At 39.6% G+C, this 27,280-nt stretch overlaps 1 protein-coding gene across 7 annotated transcripts; it reads right to left on the reverse strand.

Annotated features, from left to right (window-relative positions):
• Positions 1-774: 774 nt before the first annotated feature.
• VPS39 (VPS39 subunit of HOPS complex) lies at positions 775-26,273 on the reverse strand. 7 transcript variants are annotated; one of them, XM_074584646.1, is made up of 27 exons: positions 26,058-26,235; positions 24,315-24,380; positions 23,445-23,471; positions 22,920-22,984; positions 22,081-22,123; positions 21,466-21,516; positions 20,947-21,041; positions 19,600-19,698; positions 18,818-18,910; positions 17,073-17,256; positions 16,446-16,566; positions 15,953-16,073; positions 15,030-15,159; positions 13,757-13,899; positions 12,786-12,929; positions 12,048-12,189; positions 11,674-11,760; positions 9,544-9,617; positions 8,842-8,940; positions 8,468-8,585; positions 7,856-7,984; positions 7,149-7,251; positions 6,240-6,285; positions 5,446-5,595; positions 5,139-5,273; positions 4,471-4,562; positions 775-3,306 (listed from the first exon to the last, which is right to left on the reverse strand). In XM_074584646.1, the coding sequence occupies exons 1-27, from the start codon at positions 26,128-26,130 to the stop codon at positions 3,231-3,233; spliced, it is 2,706 nt and encodes a 901-aa protein (XP_074440747.1). In that variant the 5' UTR covers positions 26,131-26,235; the 3' UTR covers positions 775-3,230. The 7 variants fall into 7 exon arrangements, with proteins under 7 accessions (XP_074440747.1, XP_074440749.1, XP_074440748.1 ...); XM_074584648.1 differs by lacking the exon at positions 21,466-21,516 and having other exon boundaries at positions 26,058-26,273; XM_074584647.1 differs by lacking the exon at positions 23,445-23,471.
• Between the last annotated feature and the right edge of the window lie 1,007 nt (positions 26,274-27,280).

Genomic DNA, 27,280 nt, shown 5'->3' on the forward strand with positions numbered 1-27,280 from the left:
CTCAAGAAAAACTGAAAGCGCTTTAGAACACATGCTTAAGAGTTGTTTTATAGTCAACAGATCATTCACTAGCACACAGTGTTTGTGTGCAGCTTTAGCTATGTACAAACACTACTGATAGCCAACTTAATATCCAAAGAGAAGCTGCTGGCTTTTGTCACTTCCTAACAGACTAGGAAAACAAGCAAGCAAAATGGCATCAAAACCTGAGGCAACAAAGATGGCCTCACACCTGGCAGCTTTACTTCTGCTTGGATTAGCATCCCCATAGTGGTAAGACTAGATGTATATCTACGTTTCATTCAGTTATTTTTTTTGTCAGCAAGAACGAACAAATCACACTATCACCAACTATACTATGTAGTACTTAAAATGTGCGTAGATATCACAAGGGACACCACTGCTCCCATTAGCAGCACTAAGAGGAGAGCCAAGATGCAGTGCATAATTTAAAGAGATGAAGATTCCAAAGGATGCTATCAAGGTTCAGAGGGGTTTTTTTGAGGGTTGGTCTCCTCCAGAAATACCATACATTCAATTGTCCAACACGGAGGCAAGACTTTTCTTCAGTGCCGATATCTCCCATTTCTATAGAATGAGAAAACTGAAGATTCATATTCTACTTCCAACACTAAACTAGTCTATGACCTACAATCCAAGCAACTGCAAACCTGTGAATCTAAACATTTCCTGATTTGGTCGTACAGAACTCAACATCCCTCCCCCGACCCCAAAACAGCATACCACCACTCAAAAAAAATTGTCAGTAAATTTAGTGTTCTCTGATAAGTACATATTTAATGGTATAAGACTTTCAAAAACATTATTCAAAGAGAGAATACAAAAGTGGTTTTAGTAGGATTTTGAGAACATTCACAAGCATACTATAAACTTGTAGATTTAAAAACCAAAGTTGAGAAGTGATGACAGCTCTCATACGACACAGCCTTATTTGAATTACACATATTAAAGCAGGAGTGGTACTGGGAGCCCCTACACAGGGTCTGACTTCCAGGAGAAAGTGAGGACTAATACATTAAAAAAAAAAAAAAGTCTAAAGCAGCCCAGAGAAGCTTAACTGCACAATGACTGAAACACACACGGGTTCACAATATTTATTACAATCTATTGCTTTAGATAAACCTGCTGTATGGTTAGTAAACCCAAATCATATTATAAGAACCAACAAAAAACGTTACAGCACAAACCATATCTCTGTACAAGGTATGCGATGGAGGTGAACAGAGGCACAACCTTAACCATATAAGTAAGAGCACAATAAAGATCCTCACGTGTGAATACAGCCCTCCTGGTAGCAGATAATGAAGGTAAATAAAAATCGTACTAACAGTACTAGGTTACTAGGATAGGTAAAAACCAGAATATTGTTATATCTGTATACAAAGAATACAGGGCCTTTTTAAATACCCCTCTTTCATTCTCAATGACCTGTAAACACAACTCTCCCAAACCATCTTCCCTCTGTACCTGAACTAGTATATAAATATCTATACAGAATGTGCAAATCCAATATAAGTACTTTTAGGCTCTCTTCTTCAAATAGAAGAAATACAAGGTTAAAAACATTACCACCACAGATCCCCTCTACCAAGCCTCTGCAGAAAGACACCAGTAGCAATACTGCCCAAGACATCCAAGTACAGAAGTAGCAAAACACCAGACCAAGAAATCCATAAGAATGCATGGCATATGAACAATAAATACAAACACATGTGGAAAAGGGAAGAAACATTTATCAAGGGAAACTAGTAACGCTGGCAAATGAAAGTAAGTTAGGACTCTTGTCAGCCTACAGCAGATCTGTTCCTAAAAACACTCATACAACAATGGCTAAAGTAAACCTATAATGGTAACTGAGATCCAATTACACCTTAGGCAGACAGGCTTTATTCATCTACTTGTTCGTTAAGAGACAATATCTGGTAGTAGTTACATGCCATGCTCCAAACTATTTAATAATTACATATTTATAAGTATTGCTAGACCAGGATGTTGGGAGTCAAACAGCCACTCTACTGGGTTATTTGCTACTGCTGCCTTTTCATTACCACTGCACAGATTCTTTCTGCACCGACCAAACATTTTAATATTCCTCATACCAATCTGCTATAGGTTAAAGTTTGTGAAAAAATAAGTTAGACAAAAATATCACAGCCTACAAGGAGTATGGTACAATCTAGTTCTTGTAGTTAAGACTTCTGGCCCAAGAGTAACTTAAGAACAGTACCAGCCTGAACAGAATGCAGTTCTAGAGCATTTAAGATCCAGAGATGTTGAAATAGTCTGGATTTTATTCAATGCTGGAAAGTGAACCAGAGACCAAAGAACTTGTATACACAAATGTCAAGTGTAGTCTAGAAGCTCAAGCAATAACTATAGTTCGCTTCCTTCAGAAGTCGCTTTACAGGGTATTCTTTGCTTTTTGGTATGAGTGCAGATGTGAACTTCTTCGAATAGTCTCTGAGCTTCCACTCATGCTAAGCAGTGAACATATTCAGTGCAAATAACAGACAAGTTAATTCAATTTACAGCTCAAACTAAAGTAAAAAGGCAAAAAAATCCTTACTAGTAGTATCTACTGTTTGTCTGACTATGTCTTGTGGAACTTCTTATCAGAAGCTCAGGTGGTAACACTGAATATCAATAAAAAGATTCCTTTGGCCAGCACTTCAACATTCCCATTACTGAGATGAAAGTAAAATTATATCTTCTAGGTCTAGAAATAGGCACAGAAGCCTTCTCTATGCCAAACATCTGGTGGCCACCATGCAACGCTGATACAGCTGCAAAGACTTTAAAGGAATTTTCTTTTTTGGAAGAACTATTTACATACGAGGCCAAATCATAACATTGTTACCCAAAGGAGGTAAGTGTTATAGTAAAACTTGACTTGTGGTGAACGCCCAACAGTTGTCTAACAACTCATTCGCAAGGTTGGAGTGCAATACAAAACTCTCTACAAAAATCAGTTTCTATTATTCATCTGAGTACCGAGAGGTTCAGTGTAGTTGCCAGCACTATAGTAACATGGTTAAAGTCATTTTCTAGTAAATCAATATTGCCAGATAGGTACAGTCAAGTCCACAGATACAAATGACTTCTACCCACTGTAAGAGAACCTAGGAACAAGCCTCAAAAAATCTCAGAAGCATCAACTTCATAAGTCGTCAGTTCTGAATTTCATATGACTATTGGGACAGTTGACCATGTCAGGTGTCCAATGTGTTGACTTCTTTGGAGCAGAAATAATGCACAACTATTGCATTAGGGTATCGAGCAAATGCACTGTAAAGACACAGAACACAAAAATCAATAGACAAACAGTTTTCCCTATTCAAACAGCATCCAAGTTACACAGAATCAGAAAAAGATGCTTATATGATAATGATGCTTTATCGTCTAAATTACAGTCTGAATATACTCTTGAGAAAACCAGACAAAAGAATTCTATGGATTCTGTAAGAGTTTCATTATAAAAAAATAAATATATGTTTTCCTGTCTATAGGCACACTTTACTTGGAAGTCACTGGTAATAGGTTAAAGACTGGGTGACAGACTGACATGCTTGCCCTTCAAAACCTTGTTGAATTTAACAGCATTAGAAAAATCCTAGACAACCAAAACAATACTGCATACACAAATTTAAATTCTGATGCTAGATGCTACACACTAACAGCAAAAAATTGAATACGCACCGCAATAAGTATATTTAGACCTATGTTCATTAAAATGTTTTGGAAAAAGAACCTTTCCTTATCATTGTGAATGCTACCAATATCTCAGAAGGGTTCACATCAATAAGAGAAACAGTGAATAAGCTAGTCATATGGAATTTCACTGGAGTTCAAAGAGAAAAAAAGAAAAAGTGCAAATAAAATTTGTATTCTATACTAACCCATAATTACCTACTAGGAATGGTAGAAGAAAAGTTATTGGCATCCAGGTATCAAGTGAATAAGTTCTACTTTTAGGTGTCCTAAGATAATGTAAATCAGTCAGGGAATCACAAAGCCATCAGATACAGAAAAGTATTACACATGTATCTTAATTTAAGATTCTTTATATCACCCTTCTTAAGTCTAATTAAGAACTGGGTAGGAAGCAGTGCTCTTCGAAAATTTTCCAAACTCAGTATGAGAAACAATTTTCTGTCTTCTAGAGTTGTGAAGTATGAAGTCTTAGGAGTTTCTGACAGGATTTTATTCTCCTTTGTTGAAAGCAGGATTAAAACTCTTGCAGTAAACTTCACTGACTACAGCTTTGATGTTTTCCCAGCCAACCAGTTGAGCGATGTAATTTGTAATTCAAACACTCTTCAAATGCCTCCCTCCTACTGGTATTCTCTCTGCATACATATCACATTCCAAGTTTTGCAACATTCTTAGTTTAAGTGCACCAGATTCGTATTTGATCCAGTTTCCCAAGCTTTAAGGTATATGCTCTCTCACCTGTTACCTATCTTCTTTTTACATACAGTGCACACTTTCTCCTCTGTAATAATGCACTTCACTTGCTGATGCAAGATCCGCTCCTCCTGGACCTAAAGAAGAATTAAAAAAACAAACTTACTCAAAAAGCGATGCCACACCGCAGCTCCCTTCTAGCCTGGTGAAACTGAAAAGTGTCACAATATTTAATTTTCAGTGGCTGTATCTACATTAGCAAGTTGTACAGCACAAAATAAACAGGTCTGTAGAGCAGAGCAGGCGATACCGAACACCCAACACCCACACTATACACACTGCAGGCCTTTGCTTTCAACTAGTCTGGTCCACAGCCTAAGGCAGTCTAACCACTAGGGGGTGTTCAGGTGAACTACTGAACTGCATCATCTGGTTCAGTTTATCTGAAGAAAATCCAGTCCATGCTCTCTGAGATCATCCTGCAATGCACAACAGAGCACAGTGAGTCCAGAGACTCACACCGAAGACACACACCTCATCCAAACTAAAATGAATGTACTCGCCATCTCCTGAAAAAATCTACTTGATGCATATTTACTCGTTTCAGATGTGCTACAGCACCATCTAGACCACACACATTCTGTATAAGAAACAGTTAATTTAAATACCGAATCTGCTTGAAAACACCATTCCAAGAAATGGTGGGAACTTACCCTCAGAAACTCTGCATGGAGAAGATTCTTGAGTACTTGATTAAATCTTTTCTTCTGAGCGTTTTCTTCAAGGACTTTCTCTAAGAAGATTCGAATCTCACTAATCTGTGTATTTGCTGGAAGTAGGTTTATCGCCTGGAGCAAAATACACTTAGTTAGGAAAAATTAAAAAGGAATAGAGAACAAAATAGAATAGAAATTGACACATTTAGCTTGACACTGTTACAATTTGGGTTTTTGCCTACTTCAGTACCTTCTGTCACCTTCTGCCAATAGTACAAACTGAGTACTCAGAAGTCTTTCTTACCTTGGTGGTATCCAGTTTGCTGTGATGTAGTTCCAAAACCTGCAGGGCAGCCTGCAGATTGGCTTGAGGCTCCAGCACTTCCATCTTGATTGGTCCCAGGCAATGAACACTAGGTGGGGAGAGATACATCCGGAGCAGTGACAGATAGACCTGTTGCACACAAAAAGAAGAGTTCCGAAACCACTGCATGCATCCACAACTGACAGTGCTAGTATAACCCAGCAATGGTACTAGATAAGCTGTACCCATGCCATTCAAAATTCTGAAGTGCTCATTTGAACAGCTCCTACCTTAAAACAACAAAAACTGAAAAGTACTAATCATAGAATGATGTCCAAGGCCTTTTAAGACTTGCATTCTATGCTAAAGTTTTTCTATAAAAGTAGTTTTAATCACACCTCCCTCATTTATCTTACATAACTCATCTATAACCTTTAGAAACCAACACTTCACTGCTTTTTACCATTAACTTTTCTGTAGATGAATGTGGAATACACACACAGTTATTTTGTCTTCTGAATTCTATCAGAACTTTAACTACGGAATATACGCTCAACTCCAGTGACACAGTAACATTCTCAACAACAACAAAAAAAAATTAAAAAAATAAAAATAAAAAAAACCCAATCATCTAGTAATTCCTAAATTCCACAAGCTTATATATAGGTTTCTGTCCCCCTACACAAACTCTGAAAAAGCCTATACAGAGCAAAAACTTTAAAGTCCCTTACACAGTATGAATAGTCTAATACCTCCTTACTGAAAAGGAAGGCTTCAAAGATGAAGCTACTTACATCTTTGTTGCCATCTTTGTTTCTGTCATAATGTTTATGGCAGTAGCTAGAACAGAGAAGAATCAAGTGAAATGCAGGGTCAGTTTTGGAACCCAGAGAATCAGTCCACAGAAATTAACATTTAAATGCTTTGTTTACTGAAGCCATCCAAGTTAGGTGAGCATACATCCAATTCTGATCAATTAATCAAGTTGCACAACAAAACCACACCACTTAGTCTGCATCACAATGCTGAGAAAAGGGTGGCTTTGTGCAAGTCTCCCACTTCCGATCAACTTAAAAAACATTTAATTCAGCAGTGTAAAAAAAAAAAAAGGGGGGGGGAGATGTCTCCAATCAACACATCATAGCATCAAAATACATGTGTAGATAGATCTAATTACTGTGTCTGAATCACGAAGAGAAGGTGTTCATTAGTGTGGTTAATTCTTTTTTCACCTAAGTACTTTCGATTCACTCAGAAGGTTCCCTGACACAATGCACTTAGCAAAATGCCATATCTTTACTAGAGAGGATTCTGCTAACTGGAGGAGCTTAACTTTGTATTTGGGCTAGTGAATGTCTCTCCAAAGAGAAAGGAAGCAAAACAACATACAGAAGTTCACGAGCTAAGAACAGGTGGAAACAAAGAAGTCATTGATTAAAGTCATTGCACTCTAAAGTGCAATGATAGAAGAGCATGAGAAGGTAAACCTCAAGAGGATGTCATCATCATCAGTAATTAACAGCCAGATTTCAGGCGGGAAGAGCCTGAAAGTCAAGAAAACATGGAAACCCAGAAGATCCTCAAGGCTTACAGCATTCATGCTCCACATACATCAACATTTCACTACACATCCTATCCACAGGGCAGTGAGCAAACTAAGTCTTGCCAAAAAAACCCAACCGAACAAAAAAAGCCACCCTTACTTTTCAGCCATGTTGGTGTCCTTCAAAATATGAACATAAATAAAGAGAGCTTGCTCATGCTTCCCCATACGACCCAAGAGCAGAGCACGTTCTTCTAGGAGACCTAGTGATAGCACGAAGGATTAGTCAATAGCTACACAAAGAAATGACAACATAAGCTCCATTGGTGACCAGACTAACAGATGGAACTATGAACTGTAGTCTGAGCACAGGTTAAAATTACACTAAGACTGTAAATCTACTTCACACTAGTCTCAGTAATGTTTTATGAGTTCTGAAGTAACCTTAAGAAACAAGAAACTTCAGATCTGTTGAGAAATTCAGGCTCATCAGAAAGTTAGGCTAAATATTTAAGTGAATAATAGAATCATAGAGTTATCAGGTTGGAAGGGACCTCAAGGATCATCTGGTCCAACCTTTCTTGGCAAAAGCACAGCCTAGAGAAGATGGCCCAGCACCCTGTCCGCGTGAATCTTAAAAGTGATGGGAAACACCACAAGGTCTTAGGCCATGGTTACAAGAATCCTGCAGAGACTGGTAAACCCAAGTGTGCCAGCAAACACAGAGTTAGTATACTCAGCAGCATACAACTACAGATACAGCCATCTTCTCCGTTTCTAGTCACCATGATTCTACAATAAGTGAGGAGGTTTTTCTGTACAATGCAATAAGCTAGGATTTAATTAACCTACGGAAACCGAACTCACCATCAAAGGGGAAGTCACTAATTAGTCGACTAGGTTCATACCAGCTAGACTTCTCCAGAAAAAGCAGAAGCTTCTTCCGGTAATCCCCCAAGTCTCCTCCTTCCTCCCCAGCAGGCACTGGAGTTTTATCTATATGGAAAAAGACAACATAAACTATGGTATTACCACTATTTCACTACACTAGTACACACAGAAGAAGATAAACAAACAAATCATTACAAGCAGGAACGAAATGCTGATTAAGCTGTTACATGGGCTGTGATTCTGATGCATCTGCCAAATTACTTCAACTCCTTAAAGCACATCAAGTTACTGGTTAAAGAATAGACTCAGTTATTCAAGACCCTTTTCTACCCTTAACATGCAGAATTCAGGGAGCAGTAGCTGCCATTTCACTTAATCATGAACAAAGTGTCACTTGGTCCCTTAAGATCTCTAGGGTGGCAATAAACTAGACTTCCCTACAAAGCCACAACTTTTGTTGCGGTTCCTTCATCACTTGTTGTATCTTCTTCTGGATGTGAAGAGGGAAGGCTTACAGCAATAGATTGTGAAGGCTCCCCTGTGCTGACCCGTGTCCCTGGTATTCCCACCAGAAAAGGCTAAACATACCTGCAGGGAAAGAACTGAGATATTCTTTCATTAAGCCCTGCACTTTCTCACAGTACAGCTGGATCAGACAGTTGTGAAACTCTGCACCAGTTTCTTCCCAGACATGAATGATGTGTTCCTGTAAATACACATTCGGGTTCAGTTACAGACACTTCTGGGAAGTAATTTGTTACAAGCAAGCAACAGTTCCATGCTTTCCTTCACCAAGCTTGACTTCAGGATTTCATACATTTTAACTACTTTTTCTTTGCACAGCTTATGTCAAAGCTAGCATTGTCTGAGACAGCATCAGGCTCCAATGCCTGGAGAACTAAAGCCTTACATGTAACATGTTGTACTGAAGGTAATGCACTAGTAGAGATTTGAGTTCTTACCAGATAAGGAATAGTCAAGCTTTTAAAATTTTCTAACAAGAAACTGAGCACTTTGTCTCGTGGCAAAGCTTCCACTTCAGGGAGGTCTTCTGTAAATATCTGTTAAACAAAATTTTATTCATAGCATGGTGATTTTATTTAAGTGACACAGTGTCTCTGAGGCACTGAAACCCAGCATGTTATCACATACGTCCAAAGAGTAAGCAAAAGAAGTATAAAAAAAAAAAATCTGAGCAGCTTATTCAGGCCCTCAGAAGCTATCTCACATGAGAAAGGATCAACAAAAATCCCCACTTCTGCCTTAGTTAACACTCTTCTTTTACAATGCCCAACACCTCCAAAATACAGGGAGTTAATTCTATACCAAAGAGGAAGGGGAAAATAAGAAAGGCAAATTAACACTCGACATTTAAATACTCAATCAGGCTCTTGTGCAAAAAGCATGACATCAACAAAATTAAATCTTGTATCAAAGGTTCCTAGCTATGTATTACAAGTTAAAGTATTCCAAGGATGGAAAAGGATAAGAAAAACTGAAAAGCTATCCTGCTCTACCTACTGATAATCTTACCACAATAGAAAATATAAGTTATATGTTTAATTGGATTTAGCATTAATACATGGCTTCTTACATTGAGTTCTCCCAGTTCCATACACTGTGCTAAATCTCAATGGCAAGGTGCCTGTTTCAACCACACTCACCTTCAGTCCATCTTCAGGAAAATCTCTTAGCACCCAGACAGAGTAGGAAAATACCAAGTGCAAGTTCTCTGTTCCTGGAATACAAAAAGCAGCAGTACCCAATGTTAAAATCCTAAAGAACTACCTACTCACAAACAAAAGCATTCCAAAAGTCTTCCCTTATATTTTTTTTTATTAGGGTAGAAAAAGCATTGTACTTTTCACTTTTGTAATTTCCTTCAGTCTATTTCCAGCCTGCCAGCCTAATGACTTCCATAGCAAATGGTCAAACACTTCATGACAAGTAGTAAAGCATTGTAGTATGAAGTAACTGGCACAGAAACTACATGACAGGTAATAACTTTTCAGCTTTTAGGAAAATTTAGGACCTGCCTCTTTAAAAGAATACTTTTATTTGGACAATTTAGTTCACAAAGTTTACAAAACATGTTACAAAAACATGACTTTCCCCTCACCCTCATGATCAGAGCCACTAAGGCATCCACTGTCCGAACAATGCAACACAACTATACAAGAAACAGATATAAAAAGGCAGTTTGCTTTTCTTCTTCCCATAGTATCATCAGGAGTAAGTTACTTTTTAATAGTTAAAACAAGCAGCATCTCCATAGTAGCAGTATTTTAAAAACCAGACGATGAACACTATGAAGTAAAACAATTAAAATAGCCACCAGAAGAGCCTATTTCGAAGCTTCGTAAACAAAACAGTGACTTGGCAAACAGCGCTAAGGTCATGGGTCTGAATTTCACTGAACTTCAATTATCTTTCTGAATTAACAGGGCATTGTACAGTGATGGGTTTGCTAGCCTTACCAAGAAAATTTAACAATTTCATTAACAAGAACAAGAGAATCTAACTCCTCATAAACAAGGGTAAGATTAATTAGAATAGCTCCTTTCCAAAGCACTGATCAAGTTGCCTTTACTGAAATCACAACCAAATCAAACACAAAGTTACAATCTACTCAAACACTCATGATGGCAGGAGAGGAGGAACTCATCAAGTAACTATCGAAACTTATAGATCTGAGTACTAAAAGGCCAACATCACATCACACCACAAAACAAAACAACTGGCTCCCTCAGCACATAACATCTGCCTGCACGGAGCTTTACACTGTAGGTCACAGGCAAGAATGTTTTTGCTGCTAGAATTAAAGCAGACACTAAACTTTCTCATCAACAAATCCTTAATTTAAACGAGCTATAATAGGGAAAAGTTCTGCATAACACTATTTTAACAGATAAAGAATGGTGTCATACAGAAAACTATCTACCATCCAGTCAAAGACATAACTCCCCTGTGCCTACCTCTGCCCAGATAAAACTATATTTTTGATGGACATGGCCAATCACAGAATTAGCAATTAATATTTGCTTTGATGCAATAAACAATAAGTGCTTACTCTGATGACACATGACAAGTATCAAATCCATATCAGTAATACATACTTGATGACTTTTTCTAATTACCTAAGAATTATTTAAGAACACATCATTAAATGCCCAGAAACCTATAGACAAGATACAACTAAAGAGTTTCTACCTCACTTAGAATGTAAGTAAAAGCAAGTTATTGGATAGGAGAAGACTACTCTCAAAAGCAGCAAAACCAAAAAAGGACTTGGGAGTTCACAACAAATAGTCAACAAAGAAAGTTCCTATCATGATGCTGTGACCAGAACTACAACTGTTAGGTCATTATCTGGATCAACCTAAACACAGAAAACAAAAACTTCACATAGGATTCTTCATCTCAGGAAAGATACCACAAGCCCCAGCAACTGGAAGTTAGACTTCCAGCTGGAAAGCCTAACACAGAAGTTGGACTCTCCTTTTGTCAGGGATGGTAAATCATCACTGGAAGAAAATTCAAAATACTACATCACGTTTTGTACCAACTGAAATTTTAAGCAGGAATAAGGAATGTTTTCCAGTAAGATACTCAAGTTTCAACAAGATGCTCCTGAACTAATCCTTGAAGTTTGCATTATGCAAGAAATCAGACAAGATGCCAAGGATACCCGTTAGCTTGATAGTCTCTAGAAAGTTGCAGAACAGTAACATAACCGAAGTCCAACAAGATTAACACCTTCACAAAAAAAAAAAAAAGCTCTCCTTCACACTCACCCAAATGCTGCAGATATTGCACTGTCCTCTCATGACCCTTCAAAGGCGAGTTGGCTTTCTTTGATTGATCCACCAGTACCTGTAATGCTTTTAGAAGAACAAAAAGGTTCATTCCTTTGTATTCGCAAGTACCATTCCAACTTGAACAACAAAGTGCATTTTCCCTGTTCTGCTACCAGAGGCAAAACAAAGTTTTGTTTTAAACACACAGACCAAACAAGTAACAGGAACAAAGACCAATTTAACCACAGGACAGACCCAGAAACAAAGTCTCTTCAGAATATTGCCTGCTCCCTGAAGACAAGTTACATCTCGATATTAGGAATACATGCTCCTATCCCTTCTCCTCTCCCCCACCCTAACCACATACCTACCTTTCTCATGCAGACCCTTCTTCTCATACAGAATTATCAGCTCACTGTATTTGTGTGCCTTCTTTAGTACATGCTCACTCTCCTCAATATGGCAGTGATTGTTCTCCAGACGTAGCAACGGTGCCACCAGTGCTACATTTGTCTGCAAGTGAAAAGGGAGCACTTAAATATACTTCTAATGTGCACCTCCTAAGCTTACAGTACAAAACATGAGCTGGACAAGAGAAAAAACAAAATAAAACAAAAAAAGCCTTATAGCATAAGAAATGACAGTTTAACATCTTAGAGAAAGGCCCATCTTCATTCCATAATTTGTCGGGACAGAAAGAAAACAATATATCAGAGCTACTCCCCTTCAAGAATAGAGGTCAGCTTTGAAAAACATTGTTGACAGCAAAGATTACATTCTCCTTCATTTAACAGTACAAGGCAATATGAGAAGCATTCATTAGAGCTTCAAAATACACAGGTTTGTATTTTTTTGATTTGTATCACATCGTTTTGACAGACGCAGCAACCAGAAATGAACACATCTGCTTTACTGCATGAAACTACATCCTGACCAGTGAGCAAACCAGCTAACACCAAAATTTGACACACCATTTTTAGATCACAGACAGACAGTTGTGTGAGAATTTCTGAAGTAGTTCCTTATCATCCTTCTTAAACTTTTCAGCATGAAATTCCAACAGAGTTTGCATGGTATATAAAAGGCCTCTAAGTCAGGCAGAAACTCACATGTAGGTAACACTTTAACAGGGTGGTATCAATGATCTGTAGCAGCTTCTTTTTGGATTTGATCGTGGGTGTTCCTTCCATGAGGGGTGAGGTACTGGACTGATGGTCAGAATCATTCAGCTTCTTCACCAGCTGACTTCGTTTCTGCAGGACATCAAATGAAATTTGAAGAGCAAAAGACCATGGATTTCTCCATCCCACCTCAGCAAATATAACCTACCAAGTAAAAAGACTAATTGTTTCCTAAAGAATTTTTATCATTACTAACTATTCAACACATCACCTTTCCAACCACATTCAGGTGTATACATTTCTTTTGCAAGTTTATAGCCTTGCAAGATGCCCAGAGTCTTGAGAAAATAGTCAGAAGCAAACTCTGTTAACCTGAACAGAGACATTGTAGAGAAGTTAGGAGACATTTAAAACATTTGGAAAACAATTTAGGTTTTGAACTACCAGGCACAAAAACTATCCTCCTTCAGACAAAAGCTTCCTTTTAGTCTAGTATGAATGGCAACAGAACAATCCATATTCCAGCTAAAACAAAGTGAAGAGGACAGAAGTTACAGTACCCACTACCTCCTGTTCCACCTTTTAATGCATGCTTTTGACCTGTCTCCTGTATAGAATGCTCTCCACAAGAGTCATCAAACAAAAACAAAACATCAAGAGCTCAAGTTCTCTTCAGAAGGCTACTAGAAATAAAATACTGGACTCATATTCAGATCTGGTCCACATGCAAATTTTGTTCAGTCCTCACAAAAGTCACATGTGATGTCTCCCACATATCTGTGGGGCACCTCACATCTTCCAGTTCCCCTGCTTTCTCAGAAGCCACTGCCATAGTTTCCAACCATGAAGACAGCACATTAAGGCTAGCATGACAGAGCTGGAGTAGGCGTACTGCTTCCTGCACAAAACATGCTAAAACTGAATAATCCTACTCTAAAAACAGATATAGGAGCACTCACTTGAGTTAGGTAGTCTATCAGAGCTAAATGTGCCTTCTCCAGCTCTGCCCCAGAGAGACATGGCAGGGGGTTGGGATACTGTAGCTGTTTCCTGTAATCTGTGGGCAGGAGGTCAGGATACAGACCCATCACGTGAGTGGGATCTAAGCAAAAAATAACTAGTATTAGTAACCATTCATAACATTATTTTTCCAAACTCTTAGATATATGTAACCTTTGAGCAAGCTTAGCTTTCCAGAGCTGTTTGTAGTCAGCTTGCATATCCACAAGGTTCCAGATAACAACGTTTCCTTATTAAAGAAAAGAAGCTAAAACAAGGCAAAAGTCGCAAGACAACGACTGTTTCAAAGTCCAAGCACAACAAGTTCCAACCTGTGCGCTTGGCACACCTGGAGGACAAGCCATTATTATAATCCTCTTACTGCTCTCCTTGCAGAATCCCAGCATTAACAACCCTGACAGTAGGACAGGATTTCTAGGAACAAGCAATGTTTTCAGAGAAGATTTACTGTGCTTTTGAAACATGAACTGAATAGCACCTTCTGTAATTAATGAGCACACATTTTCATGGAGTCTAAGCAAATTCAAAATTACTGCCCTCTAATTAAAGTTCAAAGTATTTTGAGTTCTCAGCCCTTTTCTTTCATTGTAGTTTTCCAAAGTATGATATTGAGTGTCATCAAAACAAGTAAGAGTTCCATGTTTAAATGCACAGGGGATGTGCTGTCACCAATAAGAGACTCTCAGTCTTAAGCACTATTCTACGGTACAGTCCAGTCTTCAGGTGTTCCTACAATAATCCTAGTACGAACCAGAGAAATAGCATCAGACTATTCTGACTTCCAAAACCACAGAAAATTTTCCTGGCTTCAGCAGCTTGTTCCACTAAGCTGGTAACAGGGTTAAAGGTCCCTCAGTTTGGTCCAAGTCCAAGGATTTAGCATATCTACAGATGTTCCTTATTTTTCTTTGCAAGCTACAAGTAGGCTTCTGGCAGCTGCTGAAATCCTCAACTTCAAAGGTCTGTGTACATGCTATGCACACTGTACAACAGCCTACAATACAAATATATTCTGCACAAAGGGCAAATTCATGATTTAACTCACTGACTGGAGCTAACTAAGTACTATAACCAGTTTCACAAAAGAGAGACAAATAGCTGTCTAGGCTTTGTCTTAAAACAAAAACAAAACAGAAAACCCCACACAATAGTCTGCGAGCTTCGTTTCATTCCTCCAAACCTACATATCTCAATGCCAACTCAAGCATTTACCTGTACCAAGCTTGGCAAAAACTTGCATGGATTCATCAAAGCGTTTCTGGCAGAAGAGGTTGAAGGCAAAGAGGTTCTTTATATGGTGAATTTGTTGTCGCTTCTCACTATCTGAATCATCTTTCATTTCCTGCACACATACAAATTAAGCAACATTTAAAACCTTTGGGCCAGGTAAATGAGAAGGAAACACTCTACAAAAATAACAGGAGTATTATCCTTTGGGGAGAGTAAGATGAAAAATTATAATCTTCCAAAGCGATCACCTGTGATGGTGATTCTCAGATACTATGCTTATTGTGTCACTGAGTAGTCTAGAAGGTTTGAAAGCTACCCCTGGTTATCTACATACTCACTTGATCACAGCAACTATGTCTTCACTCATTTGCCTTTTCAAATTTTTTTCCCTAATTAGTAATACAAAATGCAATTAAGTCATTTTAATGTAGTTCCAGGGAAGTTTCTGAAAATCAGAAAATCCTAAAACAGTAAGAGCAATACAATTAAACGTACTGCTTCAGCGTCTCTAAGAAATTATTATATTTCAAGAGTAATATGGAGTAATATTTGACAAAACAAAACACACAACACCAAGCAAAACTGTTTACAAGCAGTCTGAAGACTTTGAAGCCCAACTGACTTCAAAGTCTAGAAGAAGGTAACCGATTAAACAGCTAAGAGATAATCTTTCACATACAAGATGATATCTCAACATCTAAACCACAATAAATCAAGACAGAGAAACAGCAGCATAAAACTAAAACTTAAGTCAAAAAAGGCCAGAGTTTACCAGTTTGTGTAAAGTGGACAGTAAGGAGGATAAATTCTCCAGACTAGCTACAGTCAAGCAGAAGGCAAACATCCTTTTGTGTACTTTTGCACAAGTGCACCTGCTGCAAACCCAAAGGTTTTTGAGTACTTACTGCCAACTGCAAAGCCAACTCAAACTGCTTGTCCTGCAGAAGCTGCTGGATCTGCGTGGCTATGGACACCGGAATGAGTCGCCACACAAAGTGATTACTCGCCACATATATAATATTTGTACTGTAAACAGGACAAAAAGGTCAGTTACTAAGTTCCAGCACTGAAAAAAAGGCAATACCCTATCTGAAAAAAAACCCAATCCTGGTTCACACACATGGATCAGTCAAGTACAAGGGCAACTTGAGCAATATTGAAAAGCAGAAAGAAGAAGAATGTATCTCCAGTGATCAAAAATTCCCAAAGACACTCAACTCTGCCATTTACTCCTCAAGTTATAGCCTCCACCCATCTTTTCATAAAAAAACAACAGACTCCTTCAATGCTGCTGCTTAAGCTGAGGGAGTTAGAAAAGCTCTTCCTCTCCCAGTTTTTCAGAGTGCTACCATATATCCAGACAGCCCGACAAAAGTAATAATCAGTTATACTCAATACCCTCCAGAGGTGATAAAGCGTGGTCTCTGCAGCTCGATACTCTGTACCAGCAGCCGGGGTTCAAAAGTGCGGATCTCCACATACCTTGGCAGAACAGCAATGATGTAGGGAGGCTGGTGTTCTATTAATGAAACAAGTGAAAAATGTAAGTTGATTGTTCTCAAGTATTCCTTGAAACAAGCCATGACTTAAAGTAAGGCTTCACTTCAATTTTTTTTTCCCCTTGAAATGTGTCCCTTTTTTACTTACTAAAAACAAAACTCAGTGCCCAACGCTGACAGCAATTTGCTATCAGACTACTACCAGGCTTTTTTTTCCTCTTTCAACATAAGGAATTTCTGTGGCACTCAGGTTCTCAGAACTATAGCGCTTCAAACACACTACCTTCCATTTCAAATCTTTTCCCTTTATAAAAGATATCGATTATGCCTATTTTCTGAGGAGGAGATAGGCATGCAGACTACAAGGAAAGAAGGGGAAGAAACAAAAATAAACACATGAAACCCTCCCTAAGAATACAACTTGAAATACTTTAGAAACTATCACACTCGGAATCTAGCTAACAATTTTGTTATATACAAAGGAGTAAAGAAGCAAATTTAAAAAAACATTACTACTAATTCTCACCCATGGCTATAGGAATATCTGTCCAATTCAAGGCACATTTCTGAGTACAGATCCCTTCTTCATTGAGCACAACTGTTAGATCATCTTGGCCAACTGCAACTTTTCCATCTGCTACAGGAGCTACCAATGGTTCCAGCTGCTTCCCTGTGGGAAACAGTTCTTTGATGGATCCTTTTCCATCCACCTAAGATAATAAAGAAAATAAAGAACCTGGTTTTGAAATAACCTTTATTTCAAACCTTTATTTCAAACCTTTATTGCGTAAGATCAAAGCCAAAAACCCCCTGGAGGGATTTACAACCCAGAATAATCACTAACAGGACGTGCAATTTAAAGAGTAGCAATAAAATTTTTCGCATATCATCATTTATCTTGCTTATACATCATTTGGAAATAAAGAATTAATACTTTTGTGTCTGAGATGATGTATTCCTGTTACTGTAGCTAAGCACATAATTCATACAGGTTTATAAAATGCATAGCACAGTAGCAACATCAGTTAGGTGTCCAAACACTTCTTGGTGTAACCAGAGGATTTCGTTTAGGCCAAAACTTTAACATGGTTTTATTCTGGCATGAGTGAGCATTGTAACAAAAAACAAATTAAAAGCCTAGCAACCTGCCTACTCTTTTTGCCCTGCCCTAGCCACTCATTCTTGTGGCTAGATGCTGTCCCAAAAATTTAAAAAAATTTAAAAATTAAAAATGCAAAACGTTGTTCCATGAGCTGTTCTAACAACTCACTGCCACTAAAAGAGAGAATCCTTCTCTTTCAACTCCGGCTATATGTTCCTGCTGCTTCCCTTGCACTACAGCTCAAGCATCCTTATAAATCAACTAGCTAGCCAGCAGAAAACAATACCATAAAAATATATATTTATTTTTCTGCCTATTTAGTGAAGTCATTCAAGGATGGGTCAGTCAAGCACCAAAGCCAACCCAAAGTAGACACTTGGACAGCATGTCTCCACTGTAGTTAATTCAGCAGCTGTACAACTATACATATCACTAGAATGGTGGGAATCAACATCTAGGAGAGAACTGCAGAAAGACATCACTTCTTTTGTGAGCAGTGTCAGTTTGAAGTGACTGTAAAAATTACTGTGCAGTTTTCCTGTTGATTACAGATCAGAGTTGCCACCCATGTATGTACATACACATACGTATGAGTGCTGCACCTCATCATCTCATTTTCCTATAATATCAGCAGCACTCAATTGTAAAGGCAGAAAAGAGAATGATAGCTGTCAAATGAAGCATAAGTGCAAACTATAATATTAAATTGATGACAGTAAGTTTAAAGACTTTCAAACTGAAAGGACTGCAGTTCAGCAAGAGAATCAAAAAAAAGAAAAAATGGTTAAGCTCCGTTGTCTGCCAGATAAGAAGATATTCTTGGTCTTTTTTCCATTTAGAGCTATCTCCTTTCTTCATACATTAAATAAAATGCAAACTGAGCTTACACAGACTGCTGCCAAACCAAAATATCTCTCTTCCAATGCCTTTTTTCTGCAACAGCTTCAAACACTGGTTTCAATAGCAATAAACACAAGATCAATTCCTGACAATGCATCAGTTTAAAAGGACAGACTTAGACTGCAATTTCCAAAACCACATATAGCAAGAGTACCAGATGCTGTTTTTCATAAATGTGTTAGCTAAATCCCTGAGCACAGGAGCAGCCTCCATAGCATCTACAGCTATCCAAATCTTCTTTAACACTGTCTTCCAAACCCCAGTCTTACCCGTATCAGGTAATAGTCCCTCTTGAAGCCTACGCAGATGGAGTTTTCACACCAGGCCATAGACTTGGGTACATCAGGTACACTGAAGTCGCCCTGAGGAAAACAAGTTAAAACAGCTGTTACAAGAGAAAAGCAAAAGTCAAATCTAGCAACACAGAGTGTAACAGGAAGCACTGTTGTTGACATCATATTCCCCACCGCACATGCCTGACTTTTGCTGGTCAAGGAATGGCAGTATTAAACTAAAAGGCAAGATTCATGCACAGTAAAGAGGCATGTCCAGAGTTAGCTGGTCATTTCCTAGAAGAGCAGCGTAGCCTAAAAATTCTCTACCCATTTCCATTGGTTATTTTTATCATTCTGGTATTCACAAGTGCAATTCGCTATGCTTGTTGTCAGTAACTACCTTCTGCCTTTATGACATACCTGGAAAACTTTGAGAAGTGGACCTGCTTCCACAGTGTTATTGTTAGGTACACATTGATAGAGGCTGCACACTAGTACATTTCACTGACTTAAAAGTGTACTACAACCAGAATGTTAAAATAGAACACAGCCTTTGATTTAATTTATGAAACTGTATTAATGCCATTAATTGTGCTTTCAATCATGTATTTTCACTTTTATTTGCTGCTTCATTGTTAAACCACCGCAGAACCAGCCGGAGTCAATACTCTGAAAGTCAGCAGTGCCTCTGAGTAACAGGGACTGCACAGCAAGCAGTAAAGAGCAACTACGCTCCCTGTTGAGGCATGCGAGACTGCAGAAACAACACAACTCACCTGTAGTTCATGGAACTCTCTGTCCTTCCAAAAATAAAGTTGTAGCTTCTTCCGCACTGCCACACACATTCTCAGCACCTCTTCCCCTGTATTTGACTGCTGTGAAAATAGACAGGCCTAACTCACAGGCTCTCATAAACTAAGAGGCAAGTAAGCTAACACAAGCCCAAAAGAATCCTCAACCTGAAGCAAAGCTGTCAGCTGAAGAGTGGCTTTGTTCATCCATGCCAGATGGGCATTCCGTAAACAAGGAAGCACAGAGAGAAGGGGGGCAAGATACTTAAAAATGAACTTTGGCAGCGATTGTGACACCAAGGAAATAAATAAAAAATAAATAAATAAAAGAGCACCAAAGACATACAGACACAAAGAGAAGATAAGTGGAGCGCTATCAGTCCAACCCTGAAGACTAGGATAAATAGCTTGAACTCTATGAAGTATAGGAGGGGAGGAAATGGAACAAGGCAAAGAAGTGCAACAATGCAATACTGACAGATAAAAACATTAATAACTGTTTAATATTCTAGCCTATTGTAAAAATTTCCTGACAAGAAATACTAGAAAAGCTAAGTGCCTGTACACACAAACAACAAGGCACTTTGGAATGATCAGATTTAAAGGTGCTTTGAACGTCATCACTAGTTTTAACACCTAGAAAACTTTCAGTACTTACTAGAAAATATTTAACACTAGGCTTCCACGGGGCAAAGAGATAAAAAGTGATGAAGAGCACTATGCCATCTCTTCTGTTTATGAATAAAGTTTCTGAATGACATAGCAGACTAAGAAACTCACTTGGATAGAAGTGAGTCACTTAATAAACCGCAGCATATGAACAGAGAATTGCTATACCTTATGGAACCATTTTATGGCCTGAATCTACCACAACTGCTCTGGGACTCCTTGGGCCAATACAGTTTAACATAAACAAAAATGTAATAAAAACAGTGATGGAGATGCTTGGCAAAGTACCTACTACATTGGCAATTTAAGGGAAGGGAATGGCTTTTATATTGGAAGAGGACCTTTTAAAAAAGAAGACAGTCAAAGTTACTACAGGATGCAAATGCCTTGAAGTTTTGTATCAGGAGATTAAAGGTTACAATCACAACAGGCACAGGAAGATGTCTTATGAAGCACAGGAAGAAAATTAAGGTTACTATATTAAAAATTGTTGCCTTAAGCAAAGCTTCAACATCCAGTATGTACTAATTTGAAAAAGCACTAGTACCCAAACAACTTGCATGTAACACAAAAATCAACAAACCTAATCTATACAGCAACATAAAAAAGTTATCCTTATTACAAACAGTAAGGACATTTGTGCCGTTGTGTGCCTCCTCTTACCTGAAGATCACAAGTGAAGAGAGATGCGCCTTTTGCCTTGGAAACAGTGGTAATTTGTTGAAATGTCAACAGGTCATGGACATAAATGTTATTTTCTGTTTTAAACAAAATTCCAATTAGTACTCAATACTTAATACATGTAAAGCTCATTGCTAATTCAAGTAAGTTACCACATTTTATGTTTACGTAAGAAGAACAACTTGTGAAACTAAGAGCTGCAAGAAAGTAAAAGGAATGTTCTCCCAAAAGCTGAAAAGTGCTAAGGCACATACAAATACAAGACAATAAATGCAGAAAAGACAACTAACACCAACATTGGTAAAATTACATGAAGGAACTGAGAACGCGTGCTAACCAAGCAGAGGAAGTGGGAGTGGAAGGGACAACAAGCAGGCCAGAGCAGAGCAAGTTCATGATGGAAGATTCTGTGAACAAAGACCATTTTGAACTGGCTCCTGAAATTAGTGGAAAGTGAACGGTTTCAAATGGAGGGTACTGTGGTCAAGTTTTTGTACGCACGAGGACGCAGGCAGCAGAAATCTACACATGCTGGAGTCGGAAGAGCCGGGACTTGGAGATCATAAAGAAGGGATTAGCAACATAAGCAAGAAAAGACACAGGAAGATCATAAGGTTAAACAAATATAGCGAGGGACAAGCAAACTTAGATCTTCCACAAGATGGTAAAAGATCGCCATCTGCATATAAACTGAATTGGGTGTAACACATCAACAGTAGGTTTCACATATCAAACAAGTTTGGACAGAAGTTTTAGCCCCTCTCATACAGTGCACACACATACGTATGCATGTATGTATATATGTGTATATACACATGCCAACACAGACAAACTATATACACACACACATGCTTTAGTGCACGTATGCATGTTTTCATTTTTAATCACAAAACTTAGCGTTTATACTTTGTTCTCCAAGCTGGCTTACGACAAGCAAAGCTGCTTCTCAATCTATGCTGCATAATGCTTCCTCTGCAAACTGAAAAAGCCTAGGCCCTACCCAATGACTTTTTAACTACTAGACTACTATGCAGGTGGGTGGAAAGGGTGTCACATTCAGCCAAGTAACTGCATCGAGAAGAGCTCATTAAATATTAAAACATTTTCTCCACTTACCTAACAGACTGACCAGAATTTTAAACTGAGAAACAACATGAATCTGGAAGAAAGAATTCTATTAGTGAACTCCACTCATCAACTAAACCTCTGAAGAAGGCTCGATTATAGATAGTTTAAGAAAACACACCTTAGATACTCTCAAAAAATAATGAAATCTATGCACAACCTTCCTCCAGCTACTGCAACCCCTTTCACTTACACTCAGCTTTTACAAGCTAGCACACAGAGCTTGTAACCTAAGCTGGTAAAAAAATGCTGTAAGTGGTATGTTACTAGTACTAAAGTACTTCTAAAGGATATGCAGAACATTGCTGAACGAGGCCACATAATCTTTGGGGTAAGTGCTTTCCTAAGTATCAATATAGTCATTGAGCGGAAGTTTGACAAAAAAAATGAAACAGTAGTAAGACTGGCAGCAGATAATCAGTTACTTTAGTTCTAAATTCCAAACAAGAGGAATTACATTCACACTCCTATAGCATTTTATCCAAGAGTCAAATTATGTATTACAGTCTGTTGGTGTATCACCATAATTTTTACAAATATTCTCAGTCAGGGCAGCTGAAGATTTATTGCTAACAACAGCATTTCCATAAAAGCCCAAAATAAACCTTTAAGTCGAATTCTTTGCTTTCTGCTTTAGCAATCAAACCCAGCTTATTCCTTGCTTGGGAAGAGTGGGCAAAAACACCAGGCTGTACCGCCTCTAGGAGAACCCACAGTTTTGGGGAATTTTTTTAAGCTTATCAGAGACTCCAGAAGTACATTTGGTATTTCATTTCTCGGATGAAAACACTGGAAAACTGTTCCCACATCAAGAAGATAGCATCTCCTACCTGCTGAATCTTTTTTGAGAAGTTCTTGTTGGATTTCTCTAGTGTCACTTCAAACCTATTGCAACCTACCAGAAAGATTTGAGAGAGTATGTAAACTGAAGTTGCCCTTAAATTTATGACTGTATATATCTTACACTAAATAGATTACAAAGAATTATGGAAGCAAACTTGGCTACTTAGCACTAGAAGAATGACTCTTCTAACATATCTGCGCTGTCTTTTACTTAATAGCTAAATGCATCAGAAGGTCTTCTATACAGTCAGGTGAAAATGTAAATTACACTTCTGGTACCCAACCAAAGGCCTCATCAATAGTTACATTTTTGCCTTCCTGGAATTTTAGATTACAAGAATTATATTTAAGCATTCTGAAACCCAGATATTAAAAAATACCCATAAAGACTTTATCCACACCAATCAAATACCAGCAATTTAAATTGCTAGGGAGCACATCACTGCAAAGTAGACAAGGAATAAACACTACACCACAAGGGTTTAAAAGGAGTTTTAGGGATAGAGACTTACAGACACTTTCTGATGACATAACCTCTCCTGGCATTGATGCAAAAAAGGGGGAGAAATTTACCACGTGAGATAAGACACTAGCAACTCAAGACTAGCATGTTGTGATTGGAATAGACGGCCTACAAGTTCAGAAAAAGCAAGCTGAATTCAGTCTCTAGAATCCAAGCAGCTACAAATGAACATCATTCCAAGAGCTGATGAACTTGGAAGCAAATGCTTGGCTTTTTTCTTTCCCGTCACACACTGCACGACATTACTGTGTTCAATAACATCAATTTCTACATAATTGCAGGTAATGCAAAATACAAATCTGTTTAGTGAAAATCAATTTTAACTAAACTGAAAATAACATAGCTCTATTTGTGGCATCTCTCAAATAGACTATGAACGCTATGACTGTCAAAGAGGCAGGGACAAGAGCAAATGCCATGACAGAACTACTCTTCCCTCTTCCCCATCCCTTGATGCTCATGGACCCATTGAAAAAAGTTCCTCTTTCACTTATCTAGTCCTTCATTAACAGAAGACGTCAAACCTCTGGCAACTTGCACACTGCACTGCTTTTGCGCACGTTTGTGCACTGTATTCACAAAAATTACACTAACTTACTCTAAATCCAAACATATAGAGACCTGATATAAAACATACTTTAAATCAGAAAAATGGCTAATACTACTTGCTATCTTTCTTGCACATCTGATAAATGGTATGAACACTTTCACTAAAGATCCCACACAAATATTCATTAAACTCTATGTAGGAAAAAAAAAAATCAGTAATTGAACATACTTCTGTTAACATCACTAAAATCTCTTTAAAGGCAGGAAATAATGTAATCAGCTTTTTGTGATATTCTTAAAATCAACTTACCTATGTCTTTCTTGATCCTGTAAAGCAGAAGATGCCCTTGTTTGGTACCAACAAGGAGCCATTCCTCTAAAAAGACAGGGGAGAAAAAGAGACTAATTAGTTTCAACAAAGACTGCCCTTCCCAACCAAGTTACACTTATCAGAACACTTGGAAAGTCATTTCAAATGCCAGAGGACTTCCTGTGGCAACTACACGCACGTCTCCTATCATCTCTCTGGTGGAAGTGCTCAGAAGCAGCTTTCATTCTCAGGAGGGGATAGACAAAAATCAAGCAGTAAAACATGAAGTACAGCCTAGACATCACATCCTACTTGTTTATACAAAAATAAAGAAGCAAACCATTGTATCTTGCGTGTAATCAAAAGAGGCACTGAACTATTTTCAGAAATTACTATCTCCCAGAGAGGAACACTAATACATAATGGGAAAAACTGTCAGGAAAAAAAAAAAAGCAGCTCTACATGGGTTTGTTTGGTTGTTTTGTTGGGTATTTTAAAATAGTTTTTACAAGAACTCTCTGAAGTAGTCAGCTATGCCTGGAAAGGCAGGGCTTAAGCGGCATTTGAATTGCTTGGATGATCAACAGTCATTCAAGATTTATAAAAGAGAACTTTTTTATATACAAACTCTGTGGCAGAGTTTCACTCTTCCTGTTTACAGCATTTATAGCATACAAAATGCATAGAATCTTTATTGGGTCATGAAATACGACTGAAATTAATCCTGCCTGCTGAACATCATACAGGAAAGAAGCATACACAAACGTTTCTTTGTACATTTAGTACTCTCTCATTACTAAAGATATTTGTATTTTAATAAAATCTTTTTTCCTGCAAGATCTTTCTTCCACTATGTGGTAGAAAAGTTGTAGAGACAGAATTACACCTCTTTTTACACAACCATACTGCCATAAGCCTGTGGGTTTAGGCTTTTTTTCTACTTCAGCAAAATAAATGCTTTCAAAGAGATAAGAGCCTCCACACAGGAATAAATTTCACATCTCCTCTTCAACATAACTCTAGCATAAACAACCCAAGTTTAAAGGTGGCACTACTATCCAGGTTATAATTTTGTTCTTAAAACAGATTAAAGGGGCCACAGTTCCGCAGTGTCTGGAGTTTTTTAATTACCGATTCTGTGCTATGGTAGTACTTCCGATGGGAACTCCTCAAGCAGTCTGAAAAGCCTTATCAAGCCTTATCATTATGACTGCCGGTGCAATCACCTGACCAAAACCTTGACTCGTTAAGCATGCCCACGAATATAACCTACATTTATACGCCACTAACACAGGCAAACAGATCCTAAACCTGACACTTGGCCACACCACCGGCTTCCCAAAATAAATTTTAGCCAAGACATAGGGAAGGCTTTTTTGCAAGGAACTAGCCGGCCCGCGGTTACAGAGGATCATGGCAGCCTCCTCCTCAGCTGCGCTGCTGCCGCCGGGCAGGCGGGGCTGCGGGCGACCGCCAGCCCTCCGGCGAGCGGAGCTCGGCCCCGGCAGCCCCCCCGCTGCCGCAGGCACCGAATGCAACACAGGGAGCCGAAACACGGGGAGACGCTCCCCGCACGCCCAGGCCTGCGAGGCGGCACGGCCAACCGGCCGCCCCAGGGCACAGCCGGCCGGGGGCCGAGCCCGCCGCAGGGATGAAGAACGGCTGACGGGGCGCCCCGGCCGCCCGGGATGGGCGAGAGGAGCGGCTCGGGGCGGCAGCGCCGCGGGCCCCTGCCCGGCTCACCCCAGGCCGCCAGGCAGTCGATCTGCAGCGGCAGCTTCTCCAGGATCGGCACATGCTCGAAGGCGTCGTGCATGGCTGCTGCGGCGGCCGCTCCTCCGGCGAGACAGAGGGGCGACGCGGTGGGACTGCCCCGACGGAAACGCCGGCGCCGTCCCACAGCTCCCCGCCCTTCCCGGCAGCGCCCGCGCTCGCCCCGCCGCCGCTTCCGCCCCCACCCCCCACAACCCTCCGCGCCGTCCCCGCCCCGGCCTCGCCGTCCCCGCCCCCTCAGCGGCGGCGGGCGGGGCCGTCTCCGCAGCCCTCCCCTCACGGACGGGGGCAGCTTCGCCATGCATGGGGCAGCCGCCCGCCAGCGCAGCGCCCCGCAGCTGCTCAGCACTAAGGGAAAGGCGGGGCGGCGGGGCGGGCGCGCTCCCCGACCCTGAGGGGGACGCTCGTCGCCCTGCCGTAACCCCTGCGCACCGCCATACGGCCCGGCAAGGGAGAGACTGTAAAGACGCTTATTTTGTCTTTCCCACAATGTTAGGGGCGGAGTCGTCGCGTTGCCATTCGCTAAGGTAAAACGTAGCGGGTACGAAAGTCACCCTGGATACAAAGACAAAAATTCACCCCTGTAACCTAAGGAAACGAGACAGAAACAGCAAAACATCTCTTGCAAGTAAATGTCTATTTTTGGACGTCCTAAATTTTACTTTAATGAACTCCTCCTATGAACTTGGCCAGTGAAGTTAAATCTCCTGGAGGAAATCTTTACTTGTTACCTTGTTCCTTCCAGAATAGGCTGTGGTTGCATTTACTTTGGCCGTGCAGAGGCACAACATTGGCCACCACTGACCTAGAAGCTAAGGTAATTAAACCAACTAAAGAAGCACATGCTGCCAAGTTCTCTGAGCATCTCCACGAAGAGACCCCTGTTTTGAAAAACAGGGACTGAGGATGCTCTGTGCTGCGAGAGCCAAGCACAGGAACGGGAGAACGAGCATGGTGCTCTTGTATCCAACTTCTTTCCTGCTCTGGAACGAAACCTTGCTAAAGCCCGAAACCGTGCTAAATGACATGCCCTTCACAGACAGCACAACTGCAGCTTGCCAAAGGAGTTACGGCTCAGGCATGTATCCGGTCTCCTTGACGTAGGATTCCTACAAAATGAAGAGGGACATAGCACCCGTTTAGTGAAAGGAAACATAAGTTTCAATAACACCGGGTAATAGTGACCTCACATG

Source organism: Larus michahellis, chromosome 4, assembly GCF_964199755.1.
Source record: "Larus michahellis chromosome 4, bLarMic1.1, whole genome shotgun sequence".
Lineage (NCBI taxonomy): Eukaryota > Metazoa > Chordata > Aves > Charadriiformes > Laridae > Larus > Larus michahellis.